The following is a 17,006-nucleotide window of genomic DNA, read 5'->3' as shown; positions in this document are numbered from 1 at the left end:
ACTGGAAAGGCCTAGTTTCTATCTGGAGTTGTGATTCTGTACTTCAACACCTCCAGCCAAAAGGCTTATAAAGCAAAAGCTTACTATTGTGAATCACAGAGTGACACAACCAGAGTTGAGATGTACATTCTGAATTCAGGAGGTGACACCAGAGGAAGTCCCAGATAAGAACTGTGAATATGGGCACTGCTAAGAGCATGGGCCACCAGAGGACATGAGCAGAATGAAGCCAATGTGTGAGTGTTGCTGCTGGTGGCTGCACTGCTTTCATTCAGTACTTGCTGTGAATTGGCTTGGACAGTTATTTAGGAGGTGTGGTCATCAGTGCTCACTTCATTTATCTAATAGCTCCTCCTGCCTGGAGAGTTGCTGCTTTCCTCAGCAATTGCTCCTGATCCTTCATCCATTTCCTTGGGCTTTTTCCTCCCAGGAAACAACTTTTAGATGGTGAATCATTCATTGACCTTTCCTGAGTTGTTTGAAATTCCATGCACTAGTCTCATATTATATTCCCTACCTAGACCCACAGCTGTAACTGAGATGGCATTTCCTTCATGAGGATTTTAGGCAGGATGCACACACAGTATAGTTCTGCCTTGTGGGCACTGGGAATTTGAAATCAATGAATCTGACTATTAAAATGGTTAAGGCGGTTGATACGCATCACTCTCAAATACATTTAATGCATTTAAAGGTACTAAGGGATATATTAAAGTTAAACGTGCTAACATGTTCTAACCTGTGTGGTTTGAAGACCATTTTGTTTTCTACAATGTTCCTTCTAAGCTTGGACAGAAAGATGTCATTGTCTTTCATTATGTATATGTATATGCTATCCAGCTTATACAATTTGGGAGTAGCTGAAGAAATTAGATAATACTAGAAGGAAATTTGGGGTTTTTTCAGATTATTAAAGTTGACCCAACAGAATATTGGAATAAGGAATACTTTAGGATAGCCACTCATTGATCTGTCATTCACTAAGAGTTGGGAGAATTAAAAAAACTATGAGTGAGGCTAAGCAATTTCTTCAAACTGTTAAATTAAATTCCCACCATGAATAGCAAAATTTGTTCAAGAGATTATAAGGTACCTCAGGAGGTAAGGCACCTGTTAAAAAGCCTAGAAACCTGAGTTCAATCCCTAGGACCCAAACCATAGAAGAAGAGAACTGAATCCTGCAGAACTTCCTCTGATATCCACATCACGCCATGGCACATGCCCTCCCTTATATTAACTAATCAGCAAATTAATTAACTTAAAATTGGTTCTATAATGTTGTACATCTTGTTTCAAACACATTGGGTGTGAAAATCCTTTTACCCGATTTATGACCACAATGATTTTGTCATTTTAATTACGTGCATATGTTTGTGAATATGTACACACAAAGTTCAGGTGCCCTCAGAAGTCAGAGGTATCGGAGGCATTGTATTCTCCTTAAGCAGGAGCTACAGACAAGTTGAGCCACCAAGGGTCCTCCACAAGGACAATATGCATTTAATTCATGTGCTAGTTCTGTCATCCCATAATCATATTATAAAGGTTTAAAAGGTCTGTGTCTTCTATTTGTTTTTACATAAGCAGTTATTTTCTTTTGTCTCCTTCCTGTATTTCTTCCTCATTCCTGAGACTCCAGAGAGCCAATGGTGTCCAGTCACCCAGTTTAAAAAGCCAAATGGGCCAAGAAGCTGGAAGTGTGGCCATGAACGCGCCGGAGGTGAGTGCCCAGAAGCTCAGCACACACTGACTCCTACGCAGCATGCAAACAGCTCAGCGAACAAGACAGTCTCAAGCAAGGAGCGAAAAGAAAACTGACTGTGGTACTAGAACCAGCGGTGTGGGAGAGCAGTCCCATTTCTAGGCAGCTGAGCCGGAATCCAGGCAGGTCTTTGTTGGGTTCCAGCCTGGGTTTACATCCAGCCTTAACTGGGATCCCTTCTCAGAGCTGACTACCTGTGATTTGGTTAAGTTACTTTGTGACTTTGACTTACTTTACCCAAAAAGGAGAAGCCACGTGAGCTTATAGTATAATGTTTTGCAAGCGTTGTTCTGACACAGATTTGAGATCTTTTTCTGGGGCCTCTCGAGGCGTCTTCAAAATGTGCTTGCTGAGCCTATGTCACAGTCCTTCCTCCAATGGCATCGTATGTTTCAGGCTTACACCACATACACCTCAATTGTCGGAGACCTTGGCTGATAAATACACAGGGGCAGATGGTCTACTCCATCAATGAGACAGCCATGAAATGCAGTTGTCTTCACCCAGATTGCTATGTAAAAGTTGCTTTTGGCCATTCTGGTTTCTCACCAATCTTCTCTCAGCTGTGCACCCTTCTGCCCTGCACAAGACAGTCTTCAGTTTTACTACAGTGTAACAGGAAGTCTGCCTTTCATCCACCCAGGTTGACCTACTAGTTTCTACGGTGGTCAGAATGGGATGCATGCTAAGTGACAGCTTGCTCCTCACTGTTTGTGAAGATTGGATTGGGTGACTAAACCCAGGGGATATGTTTAACACACTGCCTCATGAATAGCTGTTCTCCCTCTCATCCCCATCAACTTCTCCTCATCTTCCTGTGAAGGATTCTTCCTGAGGAGACAACACAAGAGAACTTCATGGCATATGGGAAACAGAACTAGAAAAGAAAGAAAATGACTAAATTTTGGTTGGGAAAATGGTAATTTTATTTATAGCATTCTTCAAAAATACTCTCTTTCCTATGCCAGTCCCATTTTGTAACATACAAGACCTTCTGATCTGAGAAGAAATGGTGGTGATTAAGAGGGAAATGACAGAGCCTTCCAGTACTAGGTACATTTATCTATGTGAACTGTTCCCCACTTAAATCTTTTCATTGCCTTTAAAAAAATCTTGTGTGTTGGGGGATGCCTGTGCTATGGAACTTGCGTGGAGGTCAGAGGACAACTTGTGGAGTTAGTACTCTTCTTCACAGACTGACCAGGTCTTCAGGCTTGTGGGCAAGGGGCTTTAGCTGCTAAATTATCTTGTGGGGTCTTAATCCTCACCTTCTTCTGCAACCTTGAGAGATAGCCTCAAGAATTTCATCTGGCCTTGGGCTGGAATGAGGTTGATAAGTTTTCAGAGTCTGGTAGCATTGCAGGTGAACAATTTTAAAGTGTCTTCTAGAAGTGTCTAAGGTCTGGCAGGAGGCCTTGAGTACCACAATCCTATGACGAATATATGAGATCAAAGGTGTATTAGATCACATGGCTGCTACTCAGATGTGGTTCTCAAGATCCCAGAGGAATACAAAATAGAGGAGTGATAATCACCAGTGTGCAGAGCTTTCACGTCTGTTCTAACAGATGGCATCTTTAGCTACCTGCAAAGACTAGATTTCCCTTCATTGTCATTGCTGCAACAACCACATGTCATGTTCATTCAGCATCTAGCTGTTACCTCCACTTTGAATCTGAACAGTACCAGGTGGTTAGTTTCAACCGAGAGAATATGAGCAGAATGAAGTGTCGTTCCTTGTCAACGACAGTGAAAAGATCTCAGCTCCCAGCATTCTTCTCTCTGCTATGGTTATCATTTGGTAATGTTTAGATAGGTGAGATGCAAGAAGCACCCTGGCTTCCTAAGGTAAGATTTTGAAGAATGGTGAGACCATAGAGAAAATAACTTTCTTATTAAGTCAAGGATGATTTAAGGTTCATTTGTTATCACCACAGAGCCTTATAAATCCTTAAAAGCATAAGCCCCAGAATGTGCAGCTCTGAAACAGTGATGAGAAGGATGCCTTAAAGTTGGCAGAGTACAATCTAAGAAGAATCTTATATTTTTCAGCTCATGTTTTCTACTCCTAAATAATCTGGTGATTTACAAAAGATATTTTTAAAGAAATATATGCAGTTGTATTCATTGCCTACCAGACTTAAAGTATGAAGAAAAAGCATATCCTGGTGACCATTCAGTATTACTATGTAGGATAGCTGTATTATTTCAAGAGGGATAAAGTACTAACACTAACAAAAACTCACAAAGGGATAAAGTGTATCTTAGATGTGACACTTCTCATGTGTCATAGCTTTTTAAAACTTCTTCATTTGTCACAAGGGGAAAATACTAGTACCTAACCAGTAGGATTATAGGCAATGTAGCAAAAGACAACACAGATACAGACAAGGATTTTAACAGACAACCGTCTTACAAATGCACACAACTAGTCAACTAATTTCTGTTATTTTTATGTTGTCATAGAGGCAGCTCCTGCAACTCTACACGAGCATAATAATTTTACACTAAGTAACTGCAAGACGATTCTCTATGTCCTGTAATAAACAAGCAATAACATTAAATGCCATGTAAGCTGACTAGGATAAAATATAAAGTCTTAGTTGTCAGAGTATCTTTGATATGTAAGTATCTCTTGCAACAGGACTCATTGGTCAGCTAATAGAAGATAACTTTCATGCTTGGAAGATGTGCTGTTAAAGAGGTAGAGATCTTTGATCATCCTCTGTTTGGAACTCTACTTATCTTGGAGTGATAAGGAAGTAGAAAGGGGTCAAATAGTTTTCATGATGACTGTTTTTATTTGAAAATCCTATGAGTAACTTGCGAGAGTAGGTACAGGCATCACCACACATCCCCTGTGTGCCATTTGGCTCATATTTCCTGATTGCTGTCTTGGGGTGAATTGTTCTGTTTATAGCTTTAAAACTGCTATCTGGGTGACAGTCTTCTGTTTCTAATCTTAAGATGGTTGTCTAGTGGCTTTGTTCCCCATGGTTTATCATGCAGCTTGATGGTACTTGGGAGAGAAATACAATTATCTAACTATGCACCTGCTCAGCCTACAGTTTTTATGAATATAACTTGAAGTATTATATATATCTCGAGGCTTGTGGTGAGAGAGCTTGGGATAAAGATTTTTCAAGACATTTTATAATACAAAAATACACCTTTAAATATTTTATATAGTTTATTCTATCATTTTTAAATATGTGTGTATGCATATTGTGTATGTACCTCACAATAAGGCTTTAAAGTTAAACAGGTGTAAATCCAAAATTTAAGTTTAAAGCATGTAAGAACAGTGGGAATTTGAATTTGAACATTAAGTACGGTCTCTAATTTCCAATACCTCACAATTTATGCATGATTTTTCCTCCTCTCACATCACAGTAATTCTTTTCTACTGCTTGTTTTGAGGCAAAACCTGAGTTCGGAGCCAGAATGGCTTGGAAATTCTTATATAGCTCAGGCTGGTTTGGAAGGCATGCTTCTCCCGAGAATCCCAAGTTCTGGGACAATGGATCTGAACCTCCTATTTTCATTGTCGTAACTTATATGATTGACACTGAGTCTAGATGAGACCTCATGATACATTCTAGAAGTTTCCAGTGGACATTTTACAAGTTGTTAACCCTAGAAATTGCATCATCTTCTTTATAAATTAGGGAGTTTTTGTTCAGTATCATTTCTATTATTATTGATATATGTACTAACTTTGCTAGAAAAAAATGTGGCGATTTGCAATATTCTTTGATATAAGAAATGCACAGGTGGTACCCTTACAAGTTAGGTTTACAGCACTTTGTTCTGACACTGGGCTCTCCACATGGTTGTGTTTTGGATGTTTTCTACATAGGACTATCTGACATTTATTTCTTGGATGAAGAGAATCTAATTCTCCATTATAAGAAAGACAGTCCCAAATATTTCAAGGCACTAAAACACATAGCTGCATTTGAAGACCAACTGTTAAGGAACTAATGAAGATCGTTGGTGGCTGGAGTCAGTGCATGACCATAAAGCAGGAATGCAGCTTTTACTGAGCAGGGGCACAGGGGTGGGTGGAGAATAAGAGAAGTTGTTAACCATCAAAAAAAAATAGATAAGACAGAAAATGCAACTTCTAGGGTAGCACTTCTCTGTAATAGTTGAATTAGTCTAGATTTTCTTTCCTTTTCTTTTTTTAAATTTTGTTTTCCTTATATGGATGGTCAGGACTATCTCAATAATATTTATTTCAAAAGAGTACGGCAAGCCAAATGAGTCAATATATGAAGAATATAATTATCTCTAATTCTTGTTATAGGGGATCTCAAACACTCTTCTGACCTCACAGGGACTAGGCACACATGTGAAATACTTGAAAGACAAAACATTTATCCACTTAAAATAAAGATTAAGATTTTAAAAGATGCTTAGTAATTTGATAAATGTTGGAAGTGATATAAACTAGCATGGTACTACTTGAAATTTCAATTATACCTTAAAACATAAGGAAGAGATTGTTCCCCTCTTTTCTTCAGTCTATCCATAGCTGAAATGCATGGTATCCTGACATGTTTCACCCTCAACACAGTTAATTGACAGTGATTGATACAGATGAAAAGGTCAAGGTCAAAACTTCCAAGGGTGGGTAAAAGTATATGTGTGTATGTCCAGGCAAACAGAAAGAGGTGTTATTAAAATAATATTTAAAGGGCCATAAGTGAACATGTTCAAGTAATTTTTTGTAATATATTGTGTTAAAAGGTTTTTGTGGTTGTTCCTTGGTTTACTTAATATTATGCATAATCAAATAAGTATAGCAGTGTGAAAGAATAATAGACTTCTAATGAGAGTTATTGGAACTGTAAAACTTTTACTCTTTGTAGACAAGAAAGGTTAATATTAAACTTTAATAGAAAAGGTATAATGAAGAGTTGGGAATGTCTACTATAACTCTCCTAGAGTTCCCTGGCCTTAACTCCATAGTTAGTTCCCAACTGAATACCTTACGTCTCTTCCCCTTCTGCAAGCATGGTGCTGCCATTTGAAGTCTTTGTTTAAAAATAGTCTTACCGTGAACTTCAAAGAAGGCAGAAAGAAACAAAATGTTATTTGGATTCTACCTATAAAATATTTTATATTCCTTTTATTCCCAGTGAAACAAACAAATTAAGCACATCCTGTGCAGACGAGTCAATAGGCATATGCCTGGATGGCGAAAGCATATGCAATGCATCACAGTCCAACCAACTAAAGGCTTCTGAAGAATAATCAACAATATTTCCAAACATGGACAAAAATAAAGCCATTTTCACATCTTCGGGTTATTAAATGCAGAACAAACCTTTCTCTTTCCCAGCTGATTTTTTCTTATTAAAAAGTTTTAGCACAGAAAGAAATTTTGTTTCATATTTTATTGAATTTCATTTATATTAAATTAAAAATATATTTCTGACAGATTCATGTAACAAAAAGGCAGAACAGTTTTCAAATTGTTCAGCTGGGATGATCAGTATGGAATGAGGCAAAGCTGTCGCATTCTATACGTGCCCTGTGCACGCACAATTCTTTCCCAAGAGCCAAAAGAGGATCCTTGAGAACTAACTCAAAAAACCTAATTACATCAATTTAAAATACAGTTTCTCCCTTGTCCTCAATAACAACAGAAAGTGGGGAAAAGTGGGAGAAGAGGTTGAAGGGTTGGAGGAGAAGAAAGAATAGGAAAATTATACTAAAAATATACCTACCATTAAAAAAGTTAGTATGTGTTAAGTGCACAATCCTTCATAGATAACATAGAAAAAATGAAAATAACATTTTACCACACACAATCGGCATATCCTATTGTGTAAGCGAGTGCAGAGGTTGGACACATCATAATAGTGCTGAACACAGAATCACAGGTAATGTCAAAAATGATAACTTCCAACCAAAAAAGAAACAATCACAAGCCAATTACTTATATACAAATCAACCCTAAAGACAATTATGTTCCAAATAAGATGTCCACAGAAGAAAATCAAAGCAACATTATCCTATTTACAAATGCAGCTAGCCATGTCTTTAACAAGCTATAAAAATACTATTCACATTTTCAAACATACAGTAGTACTTTTTTGTTTGTTTATTTCAAAAAGGCAGCTAACTTTGAATGCTGGGATTTAAATGAAACATTGATGGCTACCAGAAAGTTGTTTTTTGTTTTTTGTTTTTTTCAGTTAGGCCCTGTCCTTTGATGATACTTCATAGGAAAGAGAACTTGTTTTCTGTTTACAAGTCAGGCAAATAAAGAAGTGAACACAACTCTGCCTTTTCTGCAAATTGTCTCCCTTTATCACCCAAACTCCCTTAGTCAACTACTGTGATACGTGTGTGCATGGGATGAATGTTGAGAGATTTTATGTTACCTAGTTTTGTGTGTGTTCCATGAATGGTCTTGCACATGAATCTCCTTTACAGTTGATCTACTTCTAATGATACCCAGAACGAGATTGGTCAAGCAGCCAGAGTATGTGAAAATGTACTCATGGTGTGCGGCAACGCAGGCCTTGGAGCTCATGTGATGAGATGGACACAAGCCGGCCAGTAAGGTGTGCATTCAAAGTTAGCTGCCTTTGCACAGCTGCTCAGTTTAATAGTCGACCCATTTAACAGCAGAACCAGTTTATGCTACATATTTCAAAGTACCTTACTTTAAAAGAATGACTTACATATATCTACATTTAGAAAATTACTTTCATAGCTGATTACTGGAATAATTCCAAAAGGGTTCTTGGAGTGTTACAGTTGGTACTCTCTCACTCCCCACTCCCGCCCCTGAGAGATCCAGAACTATACAGGGATATGATTCTCACATGAAGGAAAATGGTACAACCCCTCCATGAACTGCAAAACACTGGAAATGAAACTTGAAAGTCAGGTTTCTGTCGATAGATAGGAGGTATGGTTTGTTTTTCTTCAAAAGGACAACAGGCCTGGGGGAAACACCAACACATTAGGGATAAAAATAGCAATAAAGACAAAATGGTTTGGACAAATTGGACTATTGCCTACAGGTGCGAAAACTTGTTTTCCTGCATTTGTATATTTATACAAATATAAATACTTCTCATAACATGGGGAAAACACACTAAAGCATTAAATGAAAATTTTCCTTATAGAGGAAAGTAGAATTCTGTCAGTCAACATGGACTTTCATTACAGTGAAACGGCGCTTATCATAAATTTGTTAGATGGATGGTTGTTCAACAAAAGTCAGAGGAGGTTCTTAAAGGTGAATTGCCTCTACTTTTGTGATAATAAAACTCTTCATTTGGAAAAGAAAATCTAGCAGCTGAAAAATATTTATAATCAGGAACAAAATAAGGTGATCAAAGCAAATAAGTTAGTTGGCAGCAATAACTTAGTTTTATATATATACATAAGAACTACATCTACACATACATAGTTTTCATGGAAAGATTAAATGTATGATCTAGAAGTGCATGTACGTACACACAATGTGAGTCTCCAAATTCACTACAGAGCTCACTTATCTTAAATACCTACAGAGAAGTCCATAGTGAGAGAATCAATTGTCATGGAAAAACAATTTTAACACCCTAAATAATTTTTGTGCTATCTTTTGTCTGAGAAGTAATTTCAATACCATCTAGAGTGGCTGAGTATTTTAATGGAAAAATCAGGCATTTGAGGGCGAAGGCTAGGTCAGTATTCACAGAGGAGGATGTGGGTCTTCATAGATCCACTATGGCTTAGGGAAGCAACAGCCTTGGGAGAGCCACTTTGAACTAGTGACAGGAACTCAAAAGAAGAAGGGCATTGTGCAAGTGGGGATGAGAAAGCAAAGGTGCCATTTCCCTCTAAGTTTCAGATGGAAATAAAATTTCCTGTTTCTCTGACAACGTGGTCACTTGCTTGCAACGCTGCCTTTCAAGGAATTTCCTTCCAGGGGAGGCATAGGGAATGCTCCTTGAAATTGGGGCTTATATAGTCTTTTCAGCCTATGACTCTAGAAGCATTTTCTTCTAACCCAGACCATCTCTTGGCTAGGAGTGAGGGGTGAGGGCAAAAGAAACATTCTATACTATTGTCTACTCAATCAGTGGGACTTGATCAGCAAGAGTCTGAAATTCTCACTATTTTGTGATGTCTTCACTGAATGCAAGGAACAGAGCAGCTCCTGATGTTGGAAGGTTTTCTATATGCAAGTACGAGGGCACCTGATCCCATACAATGCCCACAACAACTTTGTGTTCATAACAGCGCAGAGAACTCCTTCAAAGGCATCTCTGCTATTAGAAAAAAACTGTGTTGATTCTATTCAGACACATAAATGATGGCCTTATGTTAGGGTCAGCAAGAAGAAGGTCTCAACTGTCAATGGTCTTTTAAAATGGTGCCTGATTCACAATCACATTCACCTGTCATTTATTCTTGAGCCAATGGTCAGCAGGAGACAGCCACATGCCTTGACATGTCTACACGAGGACAAGACTGTGTCTGTCCTTCATTCCAGAGAGGCACAGCTGGGCTCTCTGTGCATGAACATGCCATAGAAATTGCTTTGTCTGGCTTTTTAACTGCTAGTAGCTATGCTGTTGGATTTCTCATTTGTCTCATAATGAACCAACAGTTAAAAGCTAGAATCCAAAAGAACACCTATTTAGTGTTTAAAATTCTTGCTTTAGAATCCATTTATCAAAAAAGGAAAAAAAGTTGGCAATGGGTTCTGTATTGGTTATGTAGGTAAGATGGCACGGTGGGAAAAGGTATGTCACAAATTGAACATGTTGTGTTTGCTTTCTAAAGATGACACTCATTTTGTTGTTGTTTGTATTGTATCTGTAAGAGGTGATACAGGCCCTTTTCATTTCCTTTACTCATTGGGAAAATCTCTTAACCTCAAGTGTGGCTTATTTGCCTGTTAAAGCACTTCCGATTGATGTATGCAAAGCAAACCCTTTTTGCATCCTCTTCATACTTAATACATCTAAAATGCAAAGAAGGAGTAGGAGAACAAGAGCAAACTCAACTGGAGTGCTTTAAAGCAAGTTTTCACAATTAAAACCACACTATGTCCACTATCTGCTAAACCCAACCAACAACCATTTTAAGGGGCAACTTATTTTTTTTTACTATGCAATACCCACCATAGCCTGAATTTTATTTGTTATTTTATATAACATGGTTAATTTTCTAGTTTTATTTCTTCTTACTATTAAAAAGCGTTTAACATTTGATAAGCTAACTAATTCTACATCTTACAGCATTGTCATGATTGTGTCCAGTTATACACATGCTTTCATGGTCACCTTTGTTTATTACCTTGTGAATTATGTATACTAGTTAAGTAATCAACAATACAGATGGGCAAATAATTCTAGTTTTTAAATAAATGTTAGACTGTTCAAAAGAATCTTGTATTTACATCCTTCTGTGTCAGACTTTTGCTTTGTCTTTCTAGTTTTGACACTTCAGGAAGCACATGGATCATCATCCAACTTCATCAATTGGCAAACCCTCATGTCCCTCTACTATCCTTTCCCCATCATTGACAAAATGCACCATTCTCAAAAGGTATTGCACATGACAATGACACACTAAAGGCTGCCCCCCCCATTTCTCCTTTCAAGTTAGAGCCAGTCAGTCCTTCTTCCTGACTTACAGAATTCAGACTCTTAATAAGTGTTTGATCTTTAGTTTTTTTTTTAACAGTTTGAAATTTGCATTACTTTCACAACTGCTTCAAGGATGCTTCTAGAGAGAGAGACCCACATCCTAATCTGCACTATTAAAGTAATTCTGGGGTCCTAATTCAGCCCTATGCTGACTTCACGGTTGACAGTGCAGAATCAACTCAGGTCACTACCAGGGAGCTTTGTTATCTTGGCCTCGCTTGAGTGGCAACATTTGGGTGACTCTGGACCACTTGTGACTTAGAGGACATCCTTCCTCATCCGCTTAAGAATGACTTCTTTAAATGACTATGTCACAAAAAAAGGAAAAAAAAAAGAAAAGCTACCCTTCCTGAAAGTTTATTTTCCCAAGATAAGTATGATCATTAAGACTTGATGACTTAAAAAATACAGTAAGCTTAATTTCCACATGAATTTTACTCAGTATTACAAATTGATTCTGCATATGCCAATTGATGCTGCAGATGACTGGCACCTGATACTCCATAGCAACTATCATCTTTCAAAATTAATTTAGGTGAAACATGTTATTCTCTTGAGTAAATGAAAGCACCCACCCCCCAATTCCTGCTTGTTGTCACCTAAATCTACTCTTGAATAATTTCCCTCTAGATAGTCAAAACTAAAACAAACAGGAAATACCAGAATTGAAATCAAGCATGTATTAGAAAGTCATAAAAGGGAAGGATTAAATGGCATTGGGGTCATTCTCAATTTCACCAGCATCTATCTCTAGGGGGAGATGCGTGGAACTGCCAATCTCATGCTTGTAAGGGAGAAAGAGAGCATTCACTGACTCTGTTTCCATTGCTTTAACAGTTAAGAGACTTCCTTGTTCCTTTAACTAATTAAAAGATCCTGCTTTTTTCCTCCCAGTAGAAGCCATATTAAGAGAAAAGGTCATCAAAGGTACTGCCTATATTGGGTAGGCATAGATTTATCCACTAACAAAGGCTTTCTTTCAACTCTTCCTAGGTGATAGGGACCTGTATAAGGTCCCTGTTCTTGCAGATCCCTCTGAATTGGGTTGGGGGGCTTTGAGCTTTAAATCTGTGGCCCTTGGATCACGCTGTGTCTTTATCTTTAGTAAATTTCCTAGACAAGATCTCACAAACCCTTGTCCTAACTCTAACTCTCACTTTCAGTTTGCTTCACTTTTCTTGGCTTAAGAGGCCAAACCCAACATTTTTAAGGGTTTTGGCCAAAGATCATCACTGGCTGCTGTTTTCATAGTAAGACTCTATATATGTCAGTTTGCCAGTAATGCAATGTTCTTCTGGTACAGTTTGTATCTGGATAAGAACATAGACGTTATTGTGTTTGTTATCTATATTAGTTTGAGGGATGTTTAATTTATGTCCCAAAGAGTTCTCAGAATTTTCACTAACAACCTGTTCTGCGAAGCCATTCATAAAATGGTGGATTTGACCTGGTTCCTTGGATTCATGGAGAAAAAAATGTCACAGCAAATATATTTTGACTGTTAAAATTTGAAGTCAGAGACAATATTTCATTTATCTGACTGCTTCCCATATGCGTTTAGCAGACTTTAAACAAATATCAATTGAATGAATCTAGATTTGGATGAACAGAATTACTTTTTCAAAATAGGTAGAAATGTAAACTTCCTTGAAAAGTTTTCTTCCTTAAGCACTCTCTGTTTTACCAAGAAGGTTTTTAAATTAATTGAATTTTTGGGCTAGTGAGTCTAATTTTTCTTAATGAAAAAACAATAGAAAGAAATGCTTAAAAATCTAAATGACTCGAAGAAAAATTTTGTAGAAAAGAGTGGTGTATTGCATTTTCTTATTTCCTAAAGATCCATTTGTCTTTGTGCCCATCACTCATCTTAACCCCATAGGTGTTCTTTTAAAATGAAATCTAATAGAGCTGGCTTTACAACCAGGATATAGGATGGTAGCATATGAAGTCATTACATAAATTATTACAAGAATAATGTACCAGATAATAAAATGATTGCATGAGAAGGGTTTTCATGTTTATTTACAACTCTTAACTCAATCATGGACCTGTTCATAGACATCAGATGTTTATGGTTTACTATTAAGTATAGCAACTTAGGTGTGAAGAGTTAAGCTACCTTCTACTCAATATAAACAGAGCCTCATACTAGAAATTCCATGGAATTCAAGCCAGTCCTTAATTTGCATTCCTTCACACAGAGAGTACAAACTTAACATACGTCCTTACACAGCAAATGTCATATAGTATGAAGATAATGTGCTGGCCCTCTCACCACAATCCCTGGGTACTGTTCCAAAGTCCTAGTTGGCTTGGTTTGGCATTTCCACAGTCTGTATTTATCTTAGATCCTCTTTTTTAAAAAATGTACTTAAATTAGTTAATCTGCTGGTTGCTTCCATATTGCTTCATTCAAAATCCAAAGTGGAGTTCAGAAAAAAGAGCAAAAATAAAATTAGAGCTTAAGTGCAAACTACATTTCTGAGTACCTTCCATGTAGACGTACCCAATCCAGTGTTTCTTCCACTACACAGATCCCCCATGGGACCACCCCTGAAAATATCAGTAGTTTTTCAAACCACACATAACTGTTTCTTAGCATCCCTTCTACTCTTAAGATTACCACTGCCTATCAAAGACAGTCATTTATGGAGAAGAATAAAATGCTAAAGGATGAAAATGACAGGGAAGAATAAACTCGTATTGTGATACATGAAATCTATATTTGATGCAATTTTTACTAGTATCTTGGCTTTCTCTTCCAATTTTAAGGATGGTATGATTTAAAATAATGGTCTCTACATCGTATAGTGTGTGTGTGTGTGTGTGTGTGTGTGTGTGTGTGTGTTCCAACACTGTGAAGAAGCTTTTATGTAAATATCTTTGCAACTAGAAACTACAGCCAAAAATAGGGGTGGAACTAATACAACGGAATGGGCTAAAGCAAACCAAAAAAGAGAAAACCAGAGATGCCTTCTAAGCATAATTACTAGTTATTACTATAATGGAGTTTTAAACATTAGGAAAGCTGGGTTGGCCATTTTTACTTGCCAGGAACGAAACTATTGGAGAAAGAAATTGGCTTCTCAATCTCAGTTACTATCAAGTGGTACCCAAATGTTTATCCTTTTGTTCTAATGGAAGCGTTTGTTTCATTTTAGGAATGCTGAGTATGCTCAAGTCTATGGCTGCAGACGAGAATAAAGTCTGGGCTTTCAATCATCTGCATTGATAAGGAAGGAAGGAAGGACGGAAGGAAGGAAGGAAGGAAGGAAGGATGGATGGAAGGAAGGAAGGAAGGAAGAGGGGGGAAGGAAGGGGGGGAAGGAAGGAAGGGAAGAGAGAGAGTGCAAAGGGAACAAAGCTGGTCTCTGACAGCAGGCAGTATTACCCTATATATTCTAGACCTTCTCTAGCTCTGACACTCTGTTGACCAACCCAGATGAAGAAACGAAGAAACAGTGTGTGTCCTGTCTTTCTCCTTTAGTCGTTCCTTCTAATGTTCAAGTTAGGTAAGCACGGAACTATCATTGCGTCTTTATATCTTCCATTAGGAAGTGTTGAAACTACTGGCCTTGGGAGAAGGAAGACCACCAGAGAAAGAGGAGGGAGTTGAGGGTGGGGAATGGAGTGGGCGTGTCTCTCCACCTAACACCCCAGCTGAGCTCACACCACAGTATTCCGGTGTCTGTAGGGTGGAGGGGGCAGCATAGTGCCTGGCTTCAGCGAGAACTCTGAGAGGTACTCAGGATTCTCTGCCACAATAGGGCGGATCCGTCCGTTCTGTTTATAAAAATATTTTGTGCTGTATTCCTGCAGGTAGTCTGGGTGCTGAAGGGTGCTCCGGGGTGGCAGGCTGTGGTTCCAGTAGTCGGGGTTGTCGAATGCTTTCTTGGCTTTCTCGGGTACAGACAGTACGCTGTTCTTCAGATACTCTGTGTTCCCCAAGGCGTTGGCAAAGGTGTTAAGATAGAGCGGCTCATTCACATACTCATCCTCCGCCTTGGGCGGCCCGCTGGAAGCGCTGTGATACTCCGGATTGTCTAAAGCTTGAGGGTCTCCATTTTTTCTCCGTGACACAAAAGGGTTTTCTTCCACAGGATTCAGATATTCTGAAAGAATAAGAAAAATGCCGTCTAATAGACATCTGCTTTCAGAAACCCGTTAATCTGACTAAAGAGCAACTGTTAGGTTTCTTTAGGACAAGGGAAACAAATTCGTTGTCATAATTTCTGAAAACCAAATGAAGCCTGCCCATAACTTCAGTGGGATCAAGCAAAACAGAATAGTAACAAAAACTTAGCAAAACAAGCCACGGACAAGGACAAGATCAGAATCCTAATCTTCTAGATTGTTCTTTTCTAAATGCACCTACATGTGGCGCTTGCTGTGTTAATGCTTCTGTTTATGCGGCTGCCAGGGTTAAACACCCTTTGTGGGCTGGAGAGATGGTTTCATGGTTAAGTACTTGCAACTTTCACAAAATGGCCATAGTTGGGATCCCAGGCTCCATGTTAGCCACTCACAAGCACCTGGAGCTCCAGGCCATGAGTGCCAAAATGCATGTGAACACAGACATGGGCACACAGACACACAGACACACAGACATACACACACACACACACACACACACACACACACACTTAAAAACAAGTTAAAATCCCTCTCATCTATCTATCTATCTATCTATCTATCTATCTATCTATCTATCTTTTATCTTCCTAATCTATTCTCGACTATAGTTATCAAAATCCTCATTATACTAAGCTAGGTCATTCACATTATGTATTCAGGGATCATTAGCCTTTGTTTCATAAAAGGTGAACAGAGACATATAAAGGTGAGATAATGGGGTTTCACACAGTCTTAACATATGGCCTGCTGCTGATATTGACAGACATCATCATGATCATTATTTTCAATAACAATTATTCATTGTCTCTGTTATTTGGCACTGCTAGTATAGAGGGAAAGAGGGATTTTATGTTGTTTGATTTTAATACTGAAATGTTATATAATGTGGGTATTTAACCTTTCTTTAACTTTTAAAAAGCTATTAATTCACAAATCATCATCAAGATGGTGATATGCAATATAGAATCAAATTTTACTTTTGAAGACTCACTCACAAAAATCATAGTTTCCTGTGATAAACTTATTTTGTGTGTTTGCTTTTCATTGTTGTTTTGTTTTGTTTTGTTTTGTTTTTGGTGATACTGGTGCCGGTCTAAATCTAAGTTCTCTTGTGCACTAAGGAAGCACTCTCTAAGGATTCACATCCCTAATGCCAGGCTAGGTTACTGAAATTACATGTTTTAAATAAATCAACTCTTTTATTGTTGACGTCAGAAGCTTTGGTCCTTTGCTGGTAACAACTGTCTTTACAGCCTCCATGGGAACTTCAACACAGCAGTGGTTCTGAGACCCTGTAGTGTCATACTATGTTATTCAACTATTTCAATAAAGATGGGTTGGTTGGTGTTTCTCAGGTTTCCTTGTGATTATATGTCACTTGAGGATTTTGTTAAAAATCCAATTTCTTGTTCAGGTGGAGCCTGAAATTGGACTATTTAAAG

At 38.1% G+C, this 17,006-nt stretch overlaps 1 protein-coding gene across 4 annotated transcripts in view; it reads right to left on the bottom strand.

The window, feature by feature from the left end:
* Positions 1-7,149: 7,149 nt before the first annotated feature.
* The window catches only part of Erbb4 (erb-b2 receptor tyrosine kinase 4), a 1,016,453-nt gene continuing 1,006,596 nt past the window's right edge, over positions 7,150-17,006 (bottom strand). For all 4 annotated transcript variants that reach the window (XM_005070538.4, XM_005070537.4, XM_005070539.4 and 1 more), the window contains one exon: positions 7,150-15,542. In XM_005070538.4, the coding sequence (XP_005070595.1) occupies positions 15,097-15,542 (446 nt within the window). In that variant the 3' untranslated portion in view covers positions 7,150-15,096. The remainder of the gene's footprint in view (positions 15,543-17,006) is intronic.

The sequence above is a fragment of the Mesocricetus auratus genome, unplaced genomic scaffold (assembly GCF_017639785.1).
Source record: "Mesocricetus auratus isolate SY011 unplaced genomic scaffold, BCM_Maur_2.0 Super-Scaffold_100010, whole genome shotgun sequence".
Lineage (NCBI taxonomy): Eukaryota > Metazoa > Chordata > Mammalia > Rodentia > Cricetidae > Mesocricetus > Mesocricetus auratus.
Note: the sequence above shows the minus strand (reverse complement) of the source record. Positions and strands in the feature narration are given on the sequence as shown.